At 45.1% G+C, this 20,377-nt stretch overlaps 1 protein-coding gene across 2 annotated transcripts; it reads left to right on the forward strand.

The window, feature by feature from the left end:
* Nucleotides 1–6,842: 6,842 nt before the first annotated feature.
* Stmp1 (short transmembrane mitochondrial protein 1) lies at nt 6,843–20,349 on the forward strand. 2 transcript variants are annotated; one of them, XR_005976440.1, is made up of 3 exons: nt 6,843–6,968; nt 18,751–18,804; nt 19,888–20,349. XR_005976440.1 is itself a non-coding variant. In XM_041675659.1 (3 exons), the coding sequence occupies exons 1-3, from the start codon at nt 6,954–6,956 to the stop codon at nt 19,960–19,962; spliced, it is 177 nt and encodes a 58-aa protein (XP_041531593.1). In that variant the 5' UTR covers nt 6,843–6,953; the 3' UTR covers nt 19,963–20,349. The 2 variants fall into 2 exon arrangements, 1 of the variants encoding a protein (XP_041531593.1); XM_041675659.1 differs by having other exon boundaries at nt 18,751–18,821; nt 19,872–20,349.
* The last annotated feature ends 28 nt before the right edge of the window (nt 20,350–20,377 follow it).

A 20,377-nucleotide genomic window follows, 5' to 3' on the forward strand; every position in this document is an offset into this window, starting at 1 on the left:
CAAAACAAATGTATGGTCAGCCTTTTGACATAAAAACGTTTTGATATTCATGGTTTTCCCCTGGAGAGATTCTGAACACACAGTTAAAGCAGTTTGTTTTGAGCCTTTGTGATGTTCAGGTCTCCGCAGCAGAGTGGATCGTGAACTACAGCCACGTTCATGCTGTGCAAACAGAAATGCCTCAAAAACATTGCGCTATCTCCCGAAGTTAGCTTTTGCCTTTCTTTCCTGCATTTCAAATGGCAGCACAATCCATCTTGGTTTCTTTGAAAGGAGTGTGACAGTTTCCAAATTAATCATCCACATCTATTCTCATTAGTGTGGTTAGCACCGAGGAAAAGATTGCATAATCACTGCTCTCCCGTGTCCACCACTGGAGGTGCAGTTTCCCTTCCCCCTACACTTTTAGCCTTCTACACAAGAGGCTGCAGGAGGGCTGAGGCTCTCACATGGGTGCAGAGCATTGCTGTCAGTCCATGGTGTTAGAGTTGATGTCTTTTGTTTTGAAATCTTACAATATAATTTCTCCAGCTTTAAGCATTTTCATTAAAAGACTTGGTCATTGTTATGTTGTAATAATTGGAGCGGCGGGGCTGCGTCCCCGGCACCCCCGCCGCCTGCACAGCTAGCTTTAGCTTATGCCCCAAAATAATTACACGGAAACTGTATTCTTTTAAACACTGCTTGGCCCCTTAGTTTCAGCCTCTTAACCCATTTCTATTAATCTATGTAACACCACGAGGTACACTTACCAGGGAGATTCTAGCCTACGTCTGTCTGGAGTGGGAGAATCATAGCGACTCCTTGACTCAGCTTCTTTCTCCCAGCATTCTGTTCTGTTTACTCCACCCACCTATGTTTTAACCTATGAGGGCCAAGCAGTTTATTGCTTAACCAATGAAATCAACAGATTGATATATGACACTCCCACATCACTGTTAGATGTTGAAAGTGGTTGTCTGCCCACCAGCTGCACACTAGCAATAACTAGGAAATGTCCTGTTAGTAGGCACAAGTCTAGGGCGATGAGGGAGCATATAATTGGGTGCAGAATGCCAGCCTCCTGCCTGCCGCTGCACTGGGCCTCTTCTGTCTTTTACGATCCTAGGGTGAACCTAGGGTCTCACTCTTGGTAGCAAATGATCTGCCACTGACCTCTCCCTCCAGCCCATTGTCTGTCACCAAGAACACAGCATTGGGCCAGCAGCAAGATGGCTCCATGCATAAAAGTGTTTTCTGCCAAGACTGATGATTGCCTGAGTTTGAGTTTTGGAACATACTTGGTGGAGGTAGGGAACTCACGCTAGCATGTTGTCCTTGTGTGCATGGTGGCACGAGAGTACCCACATACAGATAAGTAGATGTGAACCTACTGACCATCCATACCTAAGAAGCTTCCGAAGGAAAGGATAGCTTGCACAGGGTTCAGAGAACAGCTTGGAGAGTTGGTTTTCTTTTCACCTTGAGGGTCTCAGGTTAGTGAGCTTGGTGGCAAGAGACTTTACACACTGAGCCCCCTTACTGGCCCTTTTTGTTCTCTTCAGTTCTTCCAGGAGTGCAGGGGGCTGACTCAGAGGTCAGCAGGGCTGTGGGAAAGTGTGTGGGAGGGAGTGATGCCGTTAGCATCAGCAGTACGGCTGACCAGAATTGCTTCTTCATGAATTGGAGGGCCTGATGGTGCATGAGGCTTGGAGAGAAAGGTTATCTGGGTCCTCTGCAAAGCAAAGGGAAAAGAAGCAGGTTTTAGGTACTTTGACTTAAAGTTTTAGCATTTATAGGAAAGGCTTTCTATTCCTTAGAAAGGACTAAGCTAATGTAGGGCTTTTAATTCATTCTCCCTGTGTTAATCAGTATACTGGAGCTGGTAATTAAAAAAGGCATGTTCTCTTCATAATTACTACTATTGTAGCTTTGACAAACTGTTTGTTCGGTACAAGGCATGAATTTAGTCTTTTCTAAATACCACTTTCCCCAAGTTATTGTGAAAAATTTGGACCTTCTGAAGAGTTGGGAGCAGAGTGTGGCAAGTGCCTCCCTTTAACTTAGACCACTAGTTGTGAACGGTGTGCACATTTGCTTTCTCTTTAATGTGTATGCATTCTGGGTTTTTTCTTCAGTTGTTACCCGTGCCCAGATGATTCCTAACCAGTAACATTTCCATGTTTCAGACCTTTTACTATAAAATGCAAAACGTTACATGCGTTCCATATCCAAATTTCCTCAGTTGTCTTTAAAACTTTTTAAAAAATATTTATTTATTACAATATTACAATTACAATATTACAATATACAATTACAATCTTTCTGCGTGTATGCCTGAAGGCCAGAAGAGGGCACCAGACCTCATTACAGATGGTTGTGAGCCACCATGTGGCTGCTGGGAATTGAACTCAGGACCTTTGGAAGAGCAGGCAATGCTCTTAACCGCCGAGCCATCTCTCCAGCCCCCAAAACTTTTTTTAAAAAAGACCCTAAGATCAAATTAGGAACCACAGGAAGTTAGGTGCGAGTTCTAGGACACAGAAAACTGTCTTGAAAAAGAGAGAGAGAGAAAGAGAATCACATGGTACATGTATCTTCCTCATCTAATCACACCTTGCCTCTCCCCTTTTGCTAAGAGGAGAAGTTGACAGGTTTTGGCTGTTTGGAAAGAGCATCTGTTCTTGTCTTTTGATTAGATTCATGTTGAATATTTTCCACCAGAATCAGCTTCACAGGTGATATTATGCCGGTGGCGTATCTCAACAGTGTGGCCTGTGATCATTTAGTGAGATGAAGGTCATTTCCCATTGGAGTAAGTAATTGGTGGGGTGATACTTTCAGACTGAATATCTGTGTCCAGGGAAACCTTTAATCATTTCATGAATCCTTCCAATTAGAATATTTAAAAACTGCATGCCATTTCAATTAAAAATGCTTAAAGGACAACAAACCTGGATATCCGGTCTTTGACGTCATACACCTAATTTTATACCTTAACTCAGTTCAGGCTGGAGAATGGCCCTTGCTCTACAAGCATGACCGCTGCAGTTTGGACCCAGGAACCGCTGCACATAGGTGCCAATAACCCCAGTGCTGTGGGGGCAGAGATAGGAAGGAGGCTTCCCGGGGCTTGCTAGTCTTTCATCATCCTAGTTCCTGGTGGGAAGAAGTTGGCAGGTAACAAATAGCACTGGACTCCCGATGCCCTCCTGTGGCTTCTGCTTACACAGGCACACACCTACACAGATAGATGCTTACAGTGAATTGTAGTGAGTCATTTGCTCCAGGCCCTGTGTGACAAAAGTATGGTGGGCAGGGTTAGGCTCCCATGATCCAGTGAGCCTACTTCCTTGCTTCCCTCCCGGAAGTCACTTCTTAATTCATTGCTTCTTCTGACCCATGCTTGTTACTTCTGAGTGTATGTTCACAGGCATTAAGTAGTATTACTTTGCAGAGTAAAATGCAGTTATCTGTTTTGGCACATTATGAAACAACTATATAAATTGCTTTTCATGCAGCATGCTTTCTGATAGTTTTGCATTTTTATAATAGAATGGTTACAGTATCCCGTTGTGCAAACACTCTAATTTCTGCCTTATGCTGTAATGGGATTCGCAGACATTTAGGTCCCAATAGTTTGTGAACTGGAGTGCTGATTATATATACACATCTCCTTGGTGAGACGTATGCCATGTAAGAGGGTTTCTGCACATTATGTAGCCAGAAGTGGAAATCCTGCTTGAGAGGTTAAGAGCCCTGTTTTTGCTAGACATTGCTCTTTTTCTTAGTGTTTCCCCACTATACTCTCACCTGCAGGGTAAGAGGTCTAGTATTTCCACACCTCTGATTGTTACCAATAATGTGTGCGTCTGTGTGAGTGGAGAGCGAAGATTAGTCTTAGATGTCATCCGTTTTGAAACGGAGTCTCACTGGCCCGGAACCCACAGGTTTAGGCTAGGCTGGCTAGCAAACCCCAGAGTTTTCAGTCTATCTTCCCCGCACCGGAACTCGGCCTCATGCTTGTGTGGCAAGCACTTTGCTGACTGAGCCGTCTCCCCAGCCCTAATTGCTGCACTTAAAAAATAAATGAAAAAACCAATCGCTGGTGGATGTAAAGTGGTGTCTCGGTTGGTTTGGGTTGTGCATTATTATAGCTATTCTTTCTGCTTGTATGTTTAATTTTTCCCCCTTTGTTGGATGTATTAGGGTTTCTATTGCTGCGATGAAACACCATGACAAAAGGCAAGTTGGGTAGGAAATGGTTTAGTTGACTTATATTTCCATATCATTTTTCATCATCGAAGGAAGTTAGGACAGGAACTCAAGCAGGAGGCAGGAGCTGATGCATAGGCCATGGAGGGGCGCTGCTTACTGACTGATTGCTCAGCTTGGCTTGCTCAACCTGCTTTCTTATAGAACTCAGGACCACCAGCCCAGGAGTGGCACTGCCCACAATGGGCTGGGCTGAGCCCTTCCTATTGATCACTGATTAAGAAAATTCCTTACTCCTGAATCTTATGAAAGCATTTTCTCAATCAAGATTCCCCCCTCTCTGATGACTAGCTTGTGTCAATTTGACATAGAACTAGCCAGTACAACTGAACCCTTGTCAACCTGACACACAAACATATCGCTTTTCAGTTAGAACTTTTCCTTTTTCATTTAGCCCCAGGATGGACTGTTAATATTAATACTATAATATAAAATATAAATAGCTTTAATGTCCAATAGTCCTTACAATTTTAATTACATTAAAAAGTTTAGTCTCTTTAAAATATCCAATCTCTCCTTTCTCTCTCCCTTTGTCTCTCCATGTAGCCTTAGCTGTCCTGGAGCTCAATCTGTAGAGAAGACTGGCCTCGAACTTGGAGATCCACCTGCCTCTGACTCCTGAGTGCTGGGATTGAAGGCATACGCCACCACACCCAGCTTAGAATAATCCAATCTCTTTAAAAATCCAAAATCTCTTTTAAAAGTTCAAAGTCTCTCAATTCCTGTGGCCTCCTATAAAAATCAAAATTAATCCCCCAGATTCAAGGCTGGGCAAAGCATCCCAGCATGATGTTCCCAAAAGCCATCTCAAGCGCCAGGGACAGGTCCTGATCCCACTGCTAGGAGCTCCACAAACAGACCAAGCTACACAACTGTCACCCACATGGCTTGGTCCCATGCAAGTCCCCTAGATGTCGGTCCAGAGACTGTGAACTCCCTCAAGCTCAGATTGATCCTGGTATATTTTTTATTTTTTAAATTTTATTTGTTTATTTACTTATTTATTTACTTTTGGTTTTTGAGATAGAGTTTCTCTCTATAGCTCTGGCTGTCCTGGAACTCACACTGTAGACCAGGCTGGCCTCAAACTCACAGCCTACCTCTGCCTCCTGAGTGCTGGGATTAGAGGCATGCACCACCAAGCCCAGCTGATGCTGGTCTATTTTCAATCACTGCTAACTTCTCAGCTCCAGTTAACTAGCATCAATTGTCCCAGTAAAGGAAAGGTTTCACTTCAATGGTGCTGTCTTGTTAATCATGGATAATTTTCAGTCTCTACTGACCAGAACCACAGCATCTTAATTCAAAATAACAAACAGCCCCGATAGAATCTTTAAACTTCCCTCTGAAACTTCACAAGCCAGGCCTCCATTGTCTGTATTGCCCTCAACATTCTTATCTTCCAAGCCATACAGAACTGAGCACTGAAGACTCAATGACTTTTCTTGCACAAAGTTCCCAAGTCCTTCCACAATTCTCAAAACTCATACTCGGTCTGTCACAGCAATACCCCATTATCCTGGTACCAACTTGTCTTACTTAGGCTTCTATTGCTGTGATAAAACACCATGACAAAAAGGGACATTGGGAAGAAAAGATTTATATGGCTTATACTTCCACACAACTGTTCATCATCTAAGGAAGTCAGTGCAGGAACTCAAACAGGGCAGGAACCTGTAGTCAGGAGCTGATGCAGAGACTATGAAGGAATACTGCTTACTACACACTCCTCATGGTTTGCTCAATCTGCTTTCTTATAGAACCCAGGACCACCAGCTCTGGGATGGCACCACCCACAGTGGGCTGGGTTCTCCTCCATCAGTTGCTTATTAAGAAAATGCCCTATAGCTGCATTTTTTTTTTCTTTCAAGACAGTTTCTCTGTGTTGTCCTGGCTGACCTGGAACTCATGCTGTAGACCAGGCTGGCCTCGAACTCACAGAGATCCACCTGCTCTGCCTTTGGAGTGCTGGTAGACCCAGCTACAGATTTGTTTTTCTGTTACTTGAAAGCAGAGTTTCACTTAGGCAGATGAAATTGAATTTGAAGACTGAGGGCAGTGCAAAGAGTGCTCTCCTTGTGACTGTGTACGAAGGAGGCAACCAGCAGTAAGACAGGGCCAGATGCAAGCTCCACTTAGGCCTTTAGTGAACTTCAGATAGATTAGGCAGTTGCTGGTGGCTGCCAACAATCACTACTTCGATCCAGCTGTGCCAGACTTCGAAGATCTCTCTCCGTCCTCTATCATGGGTCTGAGGACTGTGCTGACTTAGGCTTTTGAAAAATGGGCCCTTTCCCCCCTCTCAGTCTGAGAGTCCACTGTGGGGGCGACTAGCGTGATTCTTTGCAAAGAGTCAGCTGCTCACCTGGCATGGGACCTGCCACCTCACCCTCATCCTGGTTGAGTAGGCCAGGAAGCCCCAAGTCGGACTGTGTTATCACAATTGCCAGCGTAATTAAAAGAACTTAAATTCCCGGGCCTCAGCTTTACAGAGGCCTTGGTTCTAAGACTAAGCTTGTACTGCTTCCCGCGATGACTGTCAGGGGGCGCTGCAGCACCGCAAGTCGTTTCCGGGCATGGAGAGGGTGGGGCGGGGCGTAAACCGGAACCTGACGGCGGGTTCCGCCCTCGCGCTGGGGAGGAGTCCGGGAGCAAACTGAAGCCCCTTTCACACCCTTCTCGCCCTCCCTACCGACAACATGCTCCAGTTCCTGGTGAGTGGAGCCTCCGAGGATGGGTCGCCTCATTCTCTCGGGGTCCCGGGTCGGCGGTGCACGGCTCTGAACTTGGGGCTCGAGCCGGTGTTCGCCCCCTCGGGGTAGCTCGCGCGGCTCTTCTCCTGCCTTCTCCCAAGTCTTTTGATCCTTTGCGTGGGTTTCTTTGCCGTCATTCAAGTTCTGAAAACTTTGAGGTGTCGGGGAGATTGATAAGTTTTCAAAGCCACTTGCTGTGAGTTTATTGTGTAATCCCAGTTCGTAAAAGTTTGGTCAGAGAGGTCCTTAATGATTTGTCTCCTGCCCCCCTCCCCCCTCCCCCTCCCGACCCCCATCCCATACTCATACTCAGCCTGATAGTTGGCAGTTTTGAAGCCCCAAGAGTGCCTTTCACAAGTCATACGTTAGTCAGCCACCTCACGAGGCTGGAGCGAGAGACTCACGGAGCCCTCTTCAGACCTTAACAGTTTGCACGCTTTGAGGAATGAGACAGATTGACCCACAAGTAGCTCATAATAGAATTCCTCTTTTTGGGGAGGGGAGTGTAAAATGAAAATCAAAAACAAATTATCCCAGTTCTCTGTTTTGAATTAGCACGTTTTCTGGCAAACATCAGGTCTTTCAAAAATTGCCCGTTGAGGATTGCAGGAGAAGTTGCCAGACCAGTTTTCACACGCAAGTTTTCCAACTTGATGTTTCATCCTCTACTTCTAATAAAGCAGATGTCCTCTCTCTTTCCCATGGTCAGTGGCCACCTGGTGCTCGGGGAAGGAGTTGCTCCTAATCCAGTTAGCCCAAACCGGATTGTTGACACAAACTGGCCCACAGACAAGCCTGCGTCTCTCATGCCTCTGGGGGTTTCTCCAGTGTCCTAACTGTGCGCTAGCTTAGGAGCTAGGAGTCCTTAACTGTCGTTCACTTGTTAGGAATCACTTTTAAAAGCAGTATCAGCTGGTGTAAGATGATATGACTTGCCCTTCCACTGCATCTGATGCTCCTTGGTAACTAGGGAGAACATTAATTCAATTTCCACCACATTTTCCGTGCTTTTGCTGAATGGGTGGTGTATTTTGTGCGGGACTAAATTGCTCTGTACTAACGTGGAGTTTTGATTTGAGAATTCAAAACTTTCAACCTTTAAGGAAAGATGTTGAAGCCGACCGTTAGATGCTTAGCACAGGTGTAACTGGGCACCCAATCACTGGTGTTCTCTTGCCCTGGGTCTGTCTCCTCTTCATTGCTTCTGTTGGGGAAAGATGGTGGGCAGAGGTGGAATCCACTTTCATGTTGTAGACTTGGTGAAACACTGTTAACTTCTGCAGGTCTTGGTCTCTACGTTAACCCTTTCATCTAGGAAACACTGGCCATTATGGCCTAATGCTTAAGAGTTTAGATTCCATCACAGGGTTGTGGTGGCGCTGGCCTTTAGTCCCAGCACTCAGAAGGCAGAGTCTGGCTGATCTCTGACTTCAGGGTCAGCCTGGTCTACAGAGTGAGTTCCAGAACAGCCAGGGCTACACAGAGAAACCCTGTCTTGAGGGGGGAAAAAAAGTTTAGACTTAAGAATCACACTTGAATTTGTACCCTATTCTTGTTACTCTTAAGCAGCGGAGGTTGGGCAAATCATTTAAATTTTCGGTGGTTCAGTTTGCTCTTTGTGAGGTTTCAAAAGGAGCCAATACATAAACACTTTAATGATGGCACTTACTAAAGATAGAGATACTGCCCCCTCTTGTGTCAGGTATCAGAAATGGGAATTAGGAGAGGGTTGGGTGGGAAGGAATGATCCCAGTCTCAGTTTGTGACCCGCCGCGGCACACTTTGTAACCCTCTGAAATGTGTCCTCGGTTGTTGCCTAGGGGGCTATCGAAAAACTTGTGTATATGATTGTGTTCGGGTTAAAATGGGCACTCATCGGGGCTGGAGAGATGGCTCAGTGGTTAAGAGCACTGACTGCTCTTCCAGAGGTCCTGAGTTCAATTCCCAGCAACCACATGGTGGCTCACAACCATCTGTAATGAGATCTGGTGCCCTCTTCTGGCACACAAGCATACATGGACGGAATGTTGTATATATAATAAATAAATAAATCTTTTTAAAAAAAAATGGGCACTCATCATCCCTCTTTCCACACTTCATCCACACCTTGCCCTCAGCTTGGCTGAGTTATCTCAGGGAACACTTAGATGGGCAGTCTACTGCAAGCCCTGCGGCGGCGGCTCACGGCACCTGTGGTCCTGCTACAGTGTCTGTCCCTCGTACCGGTTCTCGGCACCTGCTACAGTGTCTGGCCCTCTTACCTCGTGAGCCCCCAGCAGCCATTCACTCACATCTTCCTCACCTGTGTCCTTTCAGCTTTGGGGCCTGTGTACTGTACTGCTTGGGCTCTGTCGTGTTAAAACTCAGAATTGCAGAGCGAGGGCGACTGGCCACTGTTCGGAGAGTGGACTTATCTGGGTGCAGCAGATGGGCCACTCCCTGCCTCTCTAATCTTTCCTGTTTCTCCTGGCTGCCTCCCTCTGCTCTTGGTTGCTGTGGATGGCTCAAGCCTGGGCCTTGAGCCACTGTGCTCTCTCCATTACCCTTAGGGAATGCATTTTTTATGGAGCTGTCACCATTCAAGTCTTCACTGACAGCTTCCTTGACAACCTTGAGGCCTTTTCTGTGTGTTCCAGATCCTTCTGTCAACTGTCAGCTTCTCTTCTTCACCTTTCTCTCAGACCCTACTCATCTGGATTGACTGTTCCTTCCTGTGTTCCCAATCCTGTCCCCACATTTAACTCCCACGTTTGAAACATTGACATAATCTTTGATTTTTTTCTTTTATTTATTTTAGTCATTAAAACTGTTTCATTGTTGGTGTCATATGCTTGGCGTGTATAGTCACTTGTTTACGTAATCTTTTCTTAAAATCATGTGATATAGTAGATGTATCTTCCTTATAGTAAATTTCTTTCTTAAATCACATCTGTCTGTCTATCTGTCTCTGCATATGTCTTCATCTGTCTCTGCACATGTCTCTACTGTGGGGCATGCACATGAAGAGGTCAGAGGGCAGCTTTTAGGAATTGCTTCTTCTTCCCCATATGGGTTCTGGGGATTGAACTCAGGTTGCCAGGCTTGGTGGCAAGGGCGTTTTACCTGTGGAGCCATTTTCCAGGCCAGACCTGCTGTGTAATCTTGCCCAGGATCTTTCACTGCTCCGTGCTTCAGTTTTCCCAGCGTAGATCTGGGCAATAATAGTTTTATAAGGTTGTAAGAGTTAATGAAAGAGGCAGGCGCTTCCTCTCACGTAGGCCGTAAGGTCTGCGTGCTGATCAGCGAAGCTTGCGTCCTTCAGCTGGCTGCTGTGGACTTCAGGTTGTGAGCTAGACGGACCCTCCAGCCTGACCGACATGCTGCTGCTTATCCTCCCTCACTGCTAAGGGATTTAGTGTGGGAACATATAATACTTAGTGACTAAGACAGCTACAGTCAGTTCTTCATATTGCTGGGCCCATCTGTGGATGGGAAATACTGGAAATAATTGCGTATGTATTGCGTGTGTACCATTTTTCCTTGACATTCTTAAGCAGTACAGTGGGGTGGACTGTCTGTGGCCTTACATGGCAGTAGGCTCTGAGTAGTCTAGAGGGTTAGGGTGTCAGGGGCATGGGTGGGGGTTTCTGTGCAGTTGAATAACTAACTTGAACAGCTACAGATGTTAGTGTGTGGGGTGCCTTGGAATGGGTTCCCTCATTAATTTTAGGTCTTCCCTTTTCACTTCATTATTACTTTTGGTTATAAGATAGTTAAATAGTTGCACCAGCTTCTTTGAGAGCCGGGAGACCAGTACACCCTTCCCAGAGGATTTTCATGAGCCCCCGATGAATGTTGGCACACTTAAGGAGTTAATGATTTTTCTAATTTTGTTTTTATTTCTTCATTTATAATCTAAGCAGTATTACTGAATATAAAGCACAACTTACCTCTTTTGATTTTCCAAGACAGGGTTTCTCTGTTCTGGAGCTCCCTCTGTAGACCAGACTGGCTTCCGACTCACAGAGATCCGCCTGCCTCTGCCTCCTGAATGCTGGAACTAAAGACATGTGCCACCGCACCCAGCCATAGCTCACCTCTTAAGGAAATGCTTTTCTAGGAAGCACAGAAGGGTTTTAGTTTTTATCCCTAGCAGGCTTTTGTTCGGATGCATAGAATATGGATATTTTCACTGCTTGAAGAAGCCGCTAAACTTCTTGTGATAGTCTTCACATCAAGTTAGAACAGTAAGACACAGAAATGGTGGCGTGGGTCCATGCCTCCTTGGAAGGCCTTCTCATGTCTTCTTTTGAGTCCTGTTAACAGGACTGGAGAGACACCTTGGCTGGAGAGCACTGGCTGCTCTTCCAAAGGGTGTGTGTTTGATTTGCTGCACACACAGTGGTTCTCAACATCACTAACTCTAATTCGAGGGGATGCTTGTCCTCTTTTGGCTTCTGTGGGCACCGCCCGAAAGTGGTGTACATTATAAATGTAGGCAGAACACCCATTCAGATAAAAATAAATAACCTTTAAATACTGTTATCAACTTAGCTTTTTATTCTAGTCAGTTAACGTCTAGTTTTGAGATATAGATGTTTTCACCGTAGACCAAATATTTTTAGGCTTCCTTTTCAATGATAGCGTGTAGCTATATTTGCATAATATTTTTTGTTTGTTTTTTGAGACAGGGTTTCTCTGTAGCTTTGGAGCCTGTCCTGGAGCTAGCTCTTGTAGACCAGGCTGGCCTCGAACTCACAGAGATGTGCCTGTCTATGCCTCCCGAGTGCTGGGATTAAAGGTGTGCGCCACCACCGCCCAGACACTTAATATTTTTTTTAAAGATTTTTATTATTGTAAGTGTGTGTGTTTGTTTTGTGTGTGCGTGTGTGTGTAGAGGTGTTAGATTCCCTGGTGAGTTATAGGCAGTTGTGAGCTGCCCGATGTGCTAGGAACTGAACTCTCATCCTCTGCAAGAATAGGTACGTGCTCCGAGCTGCTGAACCTTCTTTTTAGATCCTTAAACCCTTGTCAGTAACTGTGAGCTTGGCTATGTTATTTTTGAAAATATAATTTGATGAGTCATAGTTTGGACTTGTCAGCCACTTTGGGCTCATGCCAGGAGCCCTCCCCAGATAAATGCTGTAGCTTCCTTTGCTGACCTCCAGACACAGCAGCTTTCTGAAGGGGGAGATCAGCCGCCTCTGATTTGGAAGAGTTCCTTTATACACTCGGTGCGATAAAGTATTGTTGGCCGATCTGTTCATGTGTTAATAAAAAAGTACATTGAGAAATTTTTAGATTTCTTGTGTGCAGGCTGTACCGTCTATCTGACTGACTTTCCTTTGCTCCTCTGGCATTTCATTCTTTCTAACAAAGTCCAGTGTGGAAGCCATGAAGTTGTCTTTGGTCTCTTCCGTTTCATCCCAGGTAGCTGACATCATTTCACCAAATATTAGTACTTGCGCTCCCCCCCCCCTGTTTTGTTTTATGGCTTTGAGACAAAAATTCCCGTCTAATGTCTGTAATTTGGAGGTTTTAGTGTGCCTAGAGATTGTGTAGCCATCATCTGTCTTGTTTTATGTAAAAACGGAGCTGTATCATGTTAGGATTCATTTCTCACCCCTTCTCCAACCCAGACAGTCACTGGTCTATCTCCTGTCACCGTGTCCGCGGGTGTCCTGCTGTTACGGCCTTCACGGAGATCCTGTAGCTGTGGTTCTGTAGGACCTGCCCCTTCTTGTGCTCTAGTAGCTCACAGATGGGGTAGGTGTTGGGGTGGCCCTGCGTCTGGGCTTGGGTGGTGGCTGATCTGGTCAACCTGGGTCTCTGCTGACCCTTCCCTCCCCCAGGGAGCTTCCCTGCATTCCCACTACTGCCTACACTGCTGCTGTGGCCAGCTCTCCCATGTGTAGCCTGTGAGGGGTAGGGCTAGCCCTCCATGACTGGTGAAGGCCCGGGCCAGCCAGCACAATGCTACATAGCTTCAGGCAGTAGCCCAGACCACAGATATCGGAATGGCCTCAGACCAACCCAGACATGGCCCCCAGTGGCAACACAGGTCCGGACATCACCATGGACTCAGGTGGTAGCACAGGTTACTCAGATCAGTATGGCCACTGGAGGCAGCCCAAGACTCCAGACATCCGCATGACCTTTGGTGTTAATACTGGCCACGGGCATCAACATAGACCCTAGCTGCAGTAGGACCATGGCTTCAGGTGGCAGCATGGGCCACAGACATCAACACCGGCTGCAGTAGGGCCAGGGACCTAGGCATGGCCGTCAGTGGCTGCGCAGGCCCCACTTCATCTGCCTGCTCCAGTTCCCCAGCAGGCGGACATCGCTCCGCTGTGTACTCTGTCTTCCCATCCCTCCCACATTGGTTCTGTGCTACAGGGTGGGGGCTGGGTGTCCTCTGTTTTTGTTTTTCTTTTCAATAAAGCCATCTTAGTGGGTGTGTCATGGTTCTTCATGGTTTTAATGTACTTTTCCTCAACAACTAACTGATGCCAGACATCTCATGGGCTTGTTGACTGTGTACCTTCTTTGGAGAAAACCACTCAAAGCTTTTGTCCATTTTTGTTTTTATTGAATTATGTTTCTCTGTCATTTAATTGTGAAAGATCTTTATTTTAGATTGTAGGGTTAAGCCAGCCCCTTGAGGAGGAGGGTTTGCATACCGATAAATGGGCACTTGGGAGGCGGCTCCTCCCTTTTTTCTTTCCTACCTCCTGGGCAATGCGGGAACCTAGGTTCTGTAAGTTTATCATTAAAGTTGTAAATATTCTTTAATATCTGCATTGCATTTATTTACGCCGATATTAGATAAAATGACAAATGCTAACAGATATATGATTTGCAAATCTATTCTGTGGTTTGTGCTTTCTTTTTGATGGTATTATTTGAAAGGCAGACATTTAAAATTATTTATTTTGTGTGTGTAGTGTGTGTACACATGAATATATATAGGTCTGCTTGCCTGTACATATGAGAGGCCAGAGGTCACGTTTAGATTTTACTTTTCCTGCCTGTTGACAGCTACTGAACAGCATGCATGTTTTCCTGACCCTCCTGGTTTCCCCATCATTTCTCTGACAGGGTGACCCCTCTCAGATTGTGCTGTGTACGTACCATGTTTGAAATGCCTTATAGTCAGTGTAGAATCTGGTAGTATTCTGAAGCTGGAACAGGGTGTTGTTTATAGAGGCCCATGATTTGGTTTTGTTTTGTGTTTTAAAATAACTGTTCCCTTCTCGTGTGCTCCAGTGCTTGGTGATGTTGCCAAGATAGAGCCACACTAGATAGCCTGTGTTTATTTTGAGACATGCGTAGTAAGAACCAAGACTTTTAAGTCTGAGCTGGAACAATTCAGTATCAGGCTATTTTAAGAGTCCAGGAGGCTCAGCAAAGCTGGGGCAGGGTGAGTGGCTCACCTGAAGGCACAGATGGCTCAGACAACCAGAGTTCTCGTTCTGTCGTTTCTTGACATCTTCTCGGCCCCATTTTCCTGTTGTTAAGATATTAGGATTAGTATCCTCAAGGATTTTTTTTATTTTTTACATCTTTGCTCTTTTAAATTTTGTCTCAAATTTAACGATCTTTCTGATTTTCAAGAACTTATGGTTTGAATCTACTAGAGTGAAAAAAAGAAATAATTCTGCTTCTTGGTGCCACCTTGGTAATGGTTTTTAAAAAGCCTCAGAAAATGGTCAGCGATTAGAAACTAGATAGCCTTGTTATGCTTCTTGCCAACAACAAACCAATTTAAAATTGCCCTTGGAATTTAAAGGTTAAGTAGAGGAGAGACCCAGTTGTGTTTTCCCCTGTAGGGTTTATTTTACGGTTTTTATTGGAGGTGGCAGCATGTACACTGAGGTGTGCGTGCCTGCAGACGGCGGAATGAGATTGGTTCCCTGGAGCTGGACTCAGTTGTGAGCTGCCTAACATGAGTGATGGCAACTGAACCCTGGTCCTCTGCAAGAGTATGTGCTCTCAGCTGCTGAGCCATCTCTCCAGGACCCCATCTGCGTCTAGGTAGAGATTAGACAGGGACCTCGTGTGTGATTGATGACATAATAAGTGCTCTTTGACTTCTGTTTTGACTTCTCTATTGAGATGGAGCTGAAGCAACGCTGTTTAAACAAAATGATGGGGGAAAGGTAGATGCCACTTTGAAAGTATTAAGTTAGAAATTAGCCTGCACTTGGGAACTCTGAAGTAAAAAGTCACTGGGAAAAACAGAATTACCATCACTAAAATGCAAGCGCTGAGAAACTTTCTCATTTGTGTATAGAGAGTACTCTAAATTCTCAGGAAAATACTCACCCAGTGGGATAAGCTTTTCCAGTTCTCTAAAAGTTGTTCTTGTCCCCTTTGTCATTGAGTGGGAGCCATGTTCCCCACAGACCTGTAGTGTTCTGCCCGCTAGTCCGCCCTTGGCATTGCGCTCTGCTCAGCCATGTGTCAGAGGCTCCTGTTCTTTCTGCCCTTGTGATCTGAGTTTCCAAGCAACTCAAGCTGTCCTGTGCTGCTTTTGTGAATAACCATGGGCAGGCCACTTTCGTTCTTTTGAAATATGGAGACACTCAACTTTGAGAGTCCCCTTATTTTCATTTTATTTTATTGATCTATACATTTTTCTCTGCTCCTTTTCCTGTCTCTGCCCTCCCCTTCTACCCTTTCCCATGGTCCCCATGCTCCCAATCTATTTAGGAGATCTTGTCATTTTCTACTACCCATGTAGATTAGATTCATGTGTGTCTCTCTTAGGGTCCTCATTGTTGTCTAGGTTCTCTGGGATTGTGATTTGTAGGCTGGTTTTCTTTGCTTTATGTTTAAAAACCATTTATGAGTGAGTACATTGATATTTGTCTTTCTGGTCTAGGTTACCTCACTCAATATGGTGTTTTCTAGCTCCATCCATTTGCCTGCAAGTTTCAAGATGTCATTATTTTTTCTGCTGTGTAGTACTCCATTGTGGAAATGTACCACATTATCCTTATCGGTTGAGGGGCATTTAGGCTGTATCCAGGTTCTGGCTATGACAAACAATGCTGCTATGAACATAGTTGAGCCTCAGCTATTAGAAACTGCAGGGGAGGGGAGGCTCTTCTGTTTACTATTGTTCTTCCTTGGAGATGTGAGCAGACTGGAACTGGACATTGGATAAAACAGCATGGAGATATAATGATCTCCAGGGTCTCCCAGGTACCCCTGTCCTGGAACCCCCTATGTGGAAGATGCACTCGATTTAGATGTAACCCTCCGATACTAAGGTTTACAGATCAGGGGAAGAAGAGGGATCTATCCTGGTTATCTGGGAAGATGTAGGGAGTAAGGCTATACCAAAAGGGATATGATCATGGCCTTATCTTCATGCTTTGAATGGAGATACTTCCTGAGGACCCTCCTCGGATGCTGGGGCCTGCTTCCAAGCTAATGCCCATGGGGAACATGCCTATATATATACCTCAACTTTACATACCTCAACCCCCCCCCCCCATCTACCCCTAAGGTATCCTTCACCAAACCACCTAGAGGTGTAGGGGGATTAGAAGCCTCACCTTTATGGCTTTAAACCTTACCCACCCTGAAGCCACTGAGGCCTGTTGGCTTTGCTTACAGTCACTACTCCGCTACTTTGAAGCCTTTGGGGTAAATGGCTCCTAAGAAATACTAGATACAGCTGATATTTGTAGATGGGAAAACCTGAAATGGAGATGTCTGATTGACTCCCCCTTTGGCAGATGTCACATGCAGCTTGTGTCTCATACACCAGACACTTTCTTCTTAACCTCACTTGTGATGTGGATAATGGGTCTATAGCTTCATGGAGGGTGCCCAAAGATCATGGTAATTTTGGATCTGTCAAGAGATGGAGGTTACTCCCTGCCTGTCTGACCCACTGATCATTCAGTATAATGATACTTGCCTGCTTGCATTAATTTTACCTCATGTGCTTTACCACACACAAGAAAAATTCCTGGCCCAAAAGCATAAGAGAGAGTCCCTAATGGCCCTGGCCATCACCATATTGATAGGGCTAGGGGTGGCCAGGACTGCCCTGGACACCTCATCCCTGGTGCTTTTACAACAGGAAATGGGAATAATTCGCTCACAGTTGACAGTGATCTTAGAAAAGACAGAGACTGCATTATATTATTTACAAAAGTCTTTGGATTCCTTAGCAAGGGTAACCTTACAAAATAGGAGAGGCTTGGACTTGCTGTTTATGGAACAAGGAGGAATTGGCAGGGCACTTGGGGAAGAATGTCACTTCTATGAGGACCTTTCCAGGATAGTTACAAGAACCCTAAATGAGTTAAGAAAAGATATTGATTCATTTAAGTCAAGGACTCCCTATGAGACCTGGTTTAATTGGTCCCTATGACTTACCACACTCATCTCGTCCCTAATTGGGCTGATAGGTATTTGTTTATTGATAGTCTTTTTTGTCCCATGCATTCTCCAAAGGCTGAAACAACCATTCCAAAAGCAGATACTGGTGCAGGATGATTGTCTATATTCTGTCAATTATGTTATAAATAAATGCTGATTGGCCAGTAGTCAGGCAGGAAGTATAGGCAGGACAACCAGACAGGAAGTAGAGGCGGGTCAGTGAGAACGGAATTCTGGGAAGGAGGAAGCTCATTCCTCCCTAGTCCTGTCCAGACACCAAAGAAGGAAGATGTGACCTGCCCCACTGAAAAAGGTACCGAGCCATGTGGCTAACATGTACTAGAATAATGGGCTAATAAGAAGCCTGAGCTAATGGCCCAATCAGTTTATAACTAATGCAGACTCTGTGATTTTCTTTGGGGCTTACCAGCTGTGGGAACTGGGCGGGACAGAAACCCCAACAAGCAGGCCCTCATGTTACAACAGGTACAACTCATGGCCCTTCAAGAACATTATGATAGGCTTGGTACATCTCACCCCACAGATGAACTCTCAATTTGAGGGTATTCAGGTTGAAACTCCGGATGGGGGTAGCCCTGATCTGTGGGCTATTCAGGCTTGGTGACTGAGGTGAGGGTGTGGGATAGAAAACAAAAAGGGGGAGATGTTGGGCCAAAATTATCTCAGGACTTGTACCTCAAGGCCAGTAGGACAGAGAAAAGCCTGGCTTGAGTTTGAAGGATAGTCAAAGCTACCCAGTGAGGACGAGACAGCAAAATCTAGGTAGACACCCCTCCAGCCAGTCTCTCATTGGCTGTCTCTCATTGGCTGGAGGTACCCCCACATCACATCAGCCCATATGATGTCTTTAACCTATATAAGCTAACACTCACAGTAATAAACTGAGTTCCTGCTTTGACTTGACTCCCTATTGCATCTGATTGTTGAGTCCTGCATTGTGGGCTGCGGAACAGGCAGATAGTGCACTCACCTTTCCCCAGGGAATAAAGCTAAGGAGGCCTAGCAGGACCCAAGTGGCATTCGGTAACAGAATCAGAACCTAGCTGGGGTTTCTAGACCTCCATTCAGGACTTTATGGAGGCTTCTTCAGATAAGGAAACTAACTCATAGCCACCATTTATTCTGTTCTGGGCTTTCTAACTTTGGTGCGTGGCATATATGTGTGGGATTGTTTCATAGAGAAAAGATGTGACTCCTGTGTTCATAGTATGCAGCCCTACACCAAGCACCTGAGCATCCACCTGCCATGTATCTTGGGGAGATGTAGCCCATGTGTTCGCATTGGTCGCAGACTCACGATGGATTTTGTCTGCAGTATAATTCTCCTGTTCTATTGTTTCAGCTTGGATTTACTTTGGGCAACGTGGTTGGAATGTATCTGGCTCAGAATTATGACGTAAGTAGCCATATTTACATCTTTCTTGCTCCCTGTACCTGTTTCATTGTTATTTTTCTCTCTCAAGGTGAAGTTTGCCTACTAGCATAAATGAAGTCCATAAGAATGAATCCTTAATTTTATAGAAAGTTTTTCTGTTTTTTGAAAAAATAATTGAGATCACAGAAGCATGTATGTCCCCGTATCATCACAAGAGAATAGTAGATGTGGGTTTATTGGAGTGTGGCTCATGTAAGGAAGAGAGTTTGATGGGGTAGGGAGTTACATCAGCCTTCCTGTAGGGATGAGGAGTGGAAAACTGGGTGTCACAACTGGATGGGAATCCTGAAAGGTGTTTTAGAAGACATGGGATTATATCTTCTTCTGTACTAGAGATCTTAGTGTGACAGAAGGATTCCTACTTTTAGAATCTAGTTCTCTAGTCAGGGACTGTAGACGAGGCCGCTTGTTTATTCCCGGCCACCCAGACCTGAAATAATCACACAAAAACTGTATTAATTAAAACACCACTTGGCCTATTAGCTTAAGTGTATTTCTAGCTAGTTCTTACATCTTAAATTAGCCCATTTCTGTTATTTTATATTTTACCACAAGGCTCATGGTTTACCGGTACCAGTATGTGGGCATCTTTCTCTCTGACTCCGCCTTCTTTCCTCCCTTATCTGCTTGGAATTCCTGCCTTACTCTAATCTGCTAGGCCATTCGGTGAAACAGCTTTATTCGTTAACCAATAAAAGCATCACATATGCAGAAGGACTTCCCACACCAAGGGACTTTATTACTTTATCATTTGTTGCATACAGATGTATATCTTTTAGTTGATACTGGGTTGAAGGGCTGAGTGTGTATCTAAAGGGAGAAGGTGGGCCTGGCTTTCAGGGAGGGAACATAAACTTAACACTGATAGCTTTTGTATGCAGGTATAAAGCAAAGAAATAACCACTATTGAGCTGGTCTCCTCCAGGGGAAGCCTAAACCTTGCAAAGCCATTGTTAAAGGAAGAGATGTGAAGGAATATTGGATAGGTAGATGCTAAACTAAATGCTCCTGGTTTTTTTTTGTTTTTTTTTTTTTTTTATTAAGATGCCAAACCTGGCCAAAAAACTTGAAGAGATTAAAAAGGACCTGGAAGCCAAGAAGAAACCCCCTAGTTCCTGATGTCTGCCCAGCACTGCACTCTGGACCCAAGTTCCCTCCTTCATAGCCGCATCCCAAAGCTGTGTTCCTCCTCAGCCTCAGACCTTGCCTGTTGCCTTAGAACCAACATGGGGCCAGAAGTCAAGGTTACCAGCAGCTTCCCTTCCTCCTGTAACTTCCGTCCAGCTGCTTCTGAGTCCTAAGACTGGAATATGGTGCTGGGTTAGCAATCACAATCTTCATTAGTGTTCACCCACCTGTCCTCTGGGAGCTACCCCCTGCTGTCAAGAGAAGGATGAATGGATTCGGATAGCTGATTTCACCCTCTAGCAGTTACAATAGGAGTGTGTTACATGTTTGTTACTAAATTTTGTTGTCAAAGTAATTAAAATCAATACGTTCAAGCCAGTTTCTGGTGAATTATCCATTTATTTTG

Source organism: Microtus oregoni, unplaced genomic scaffold, assembly GCF_018167655.1.
Source record: "Microtus oregoni isolate MIOR12 unplaced genomic scaffold, Mior012 000026F_ref0000081, whole genome shotgun sequence".
NCBI lineage: Eukaryota > Metazoa > Chordata > Mammalia > Rodentia > Cricetidae > Microtus > Microtus oregoni.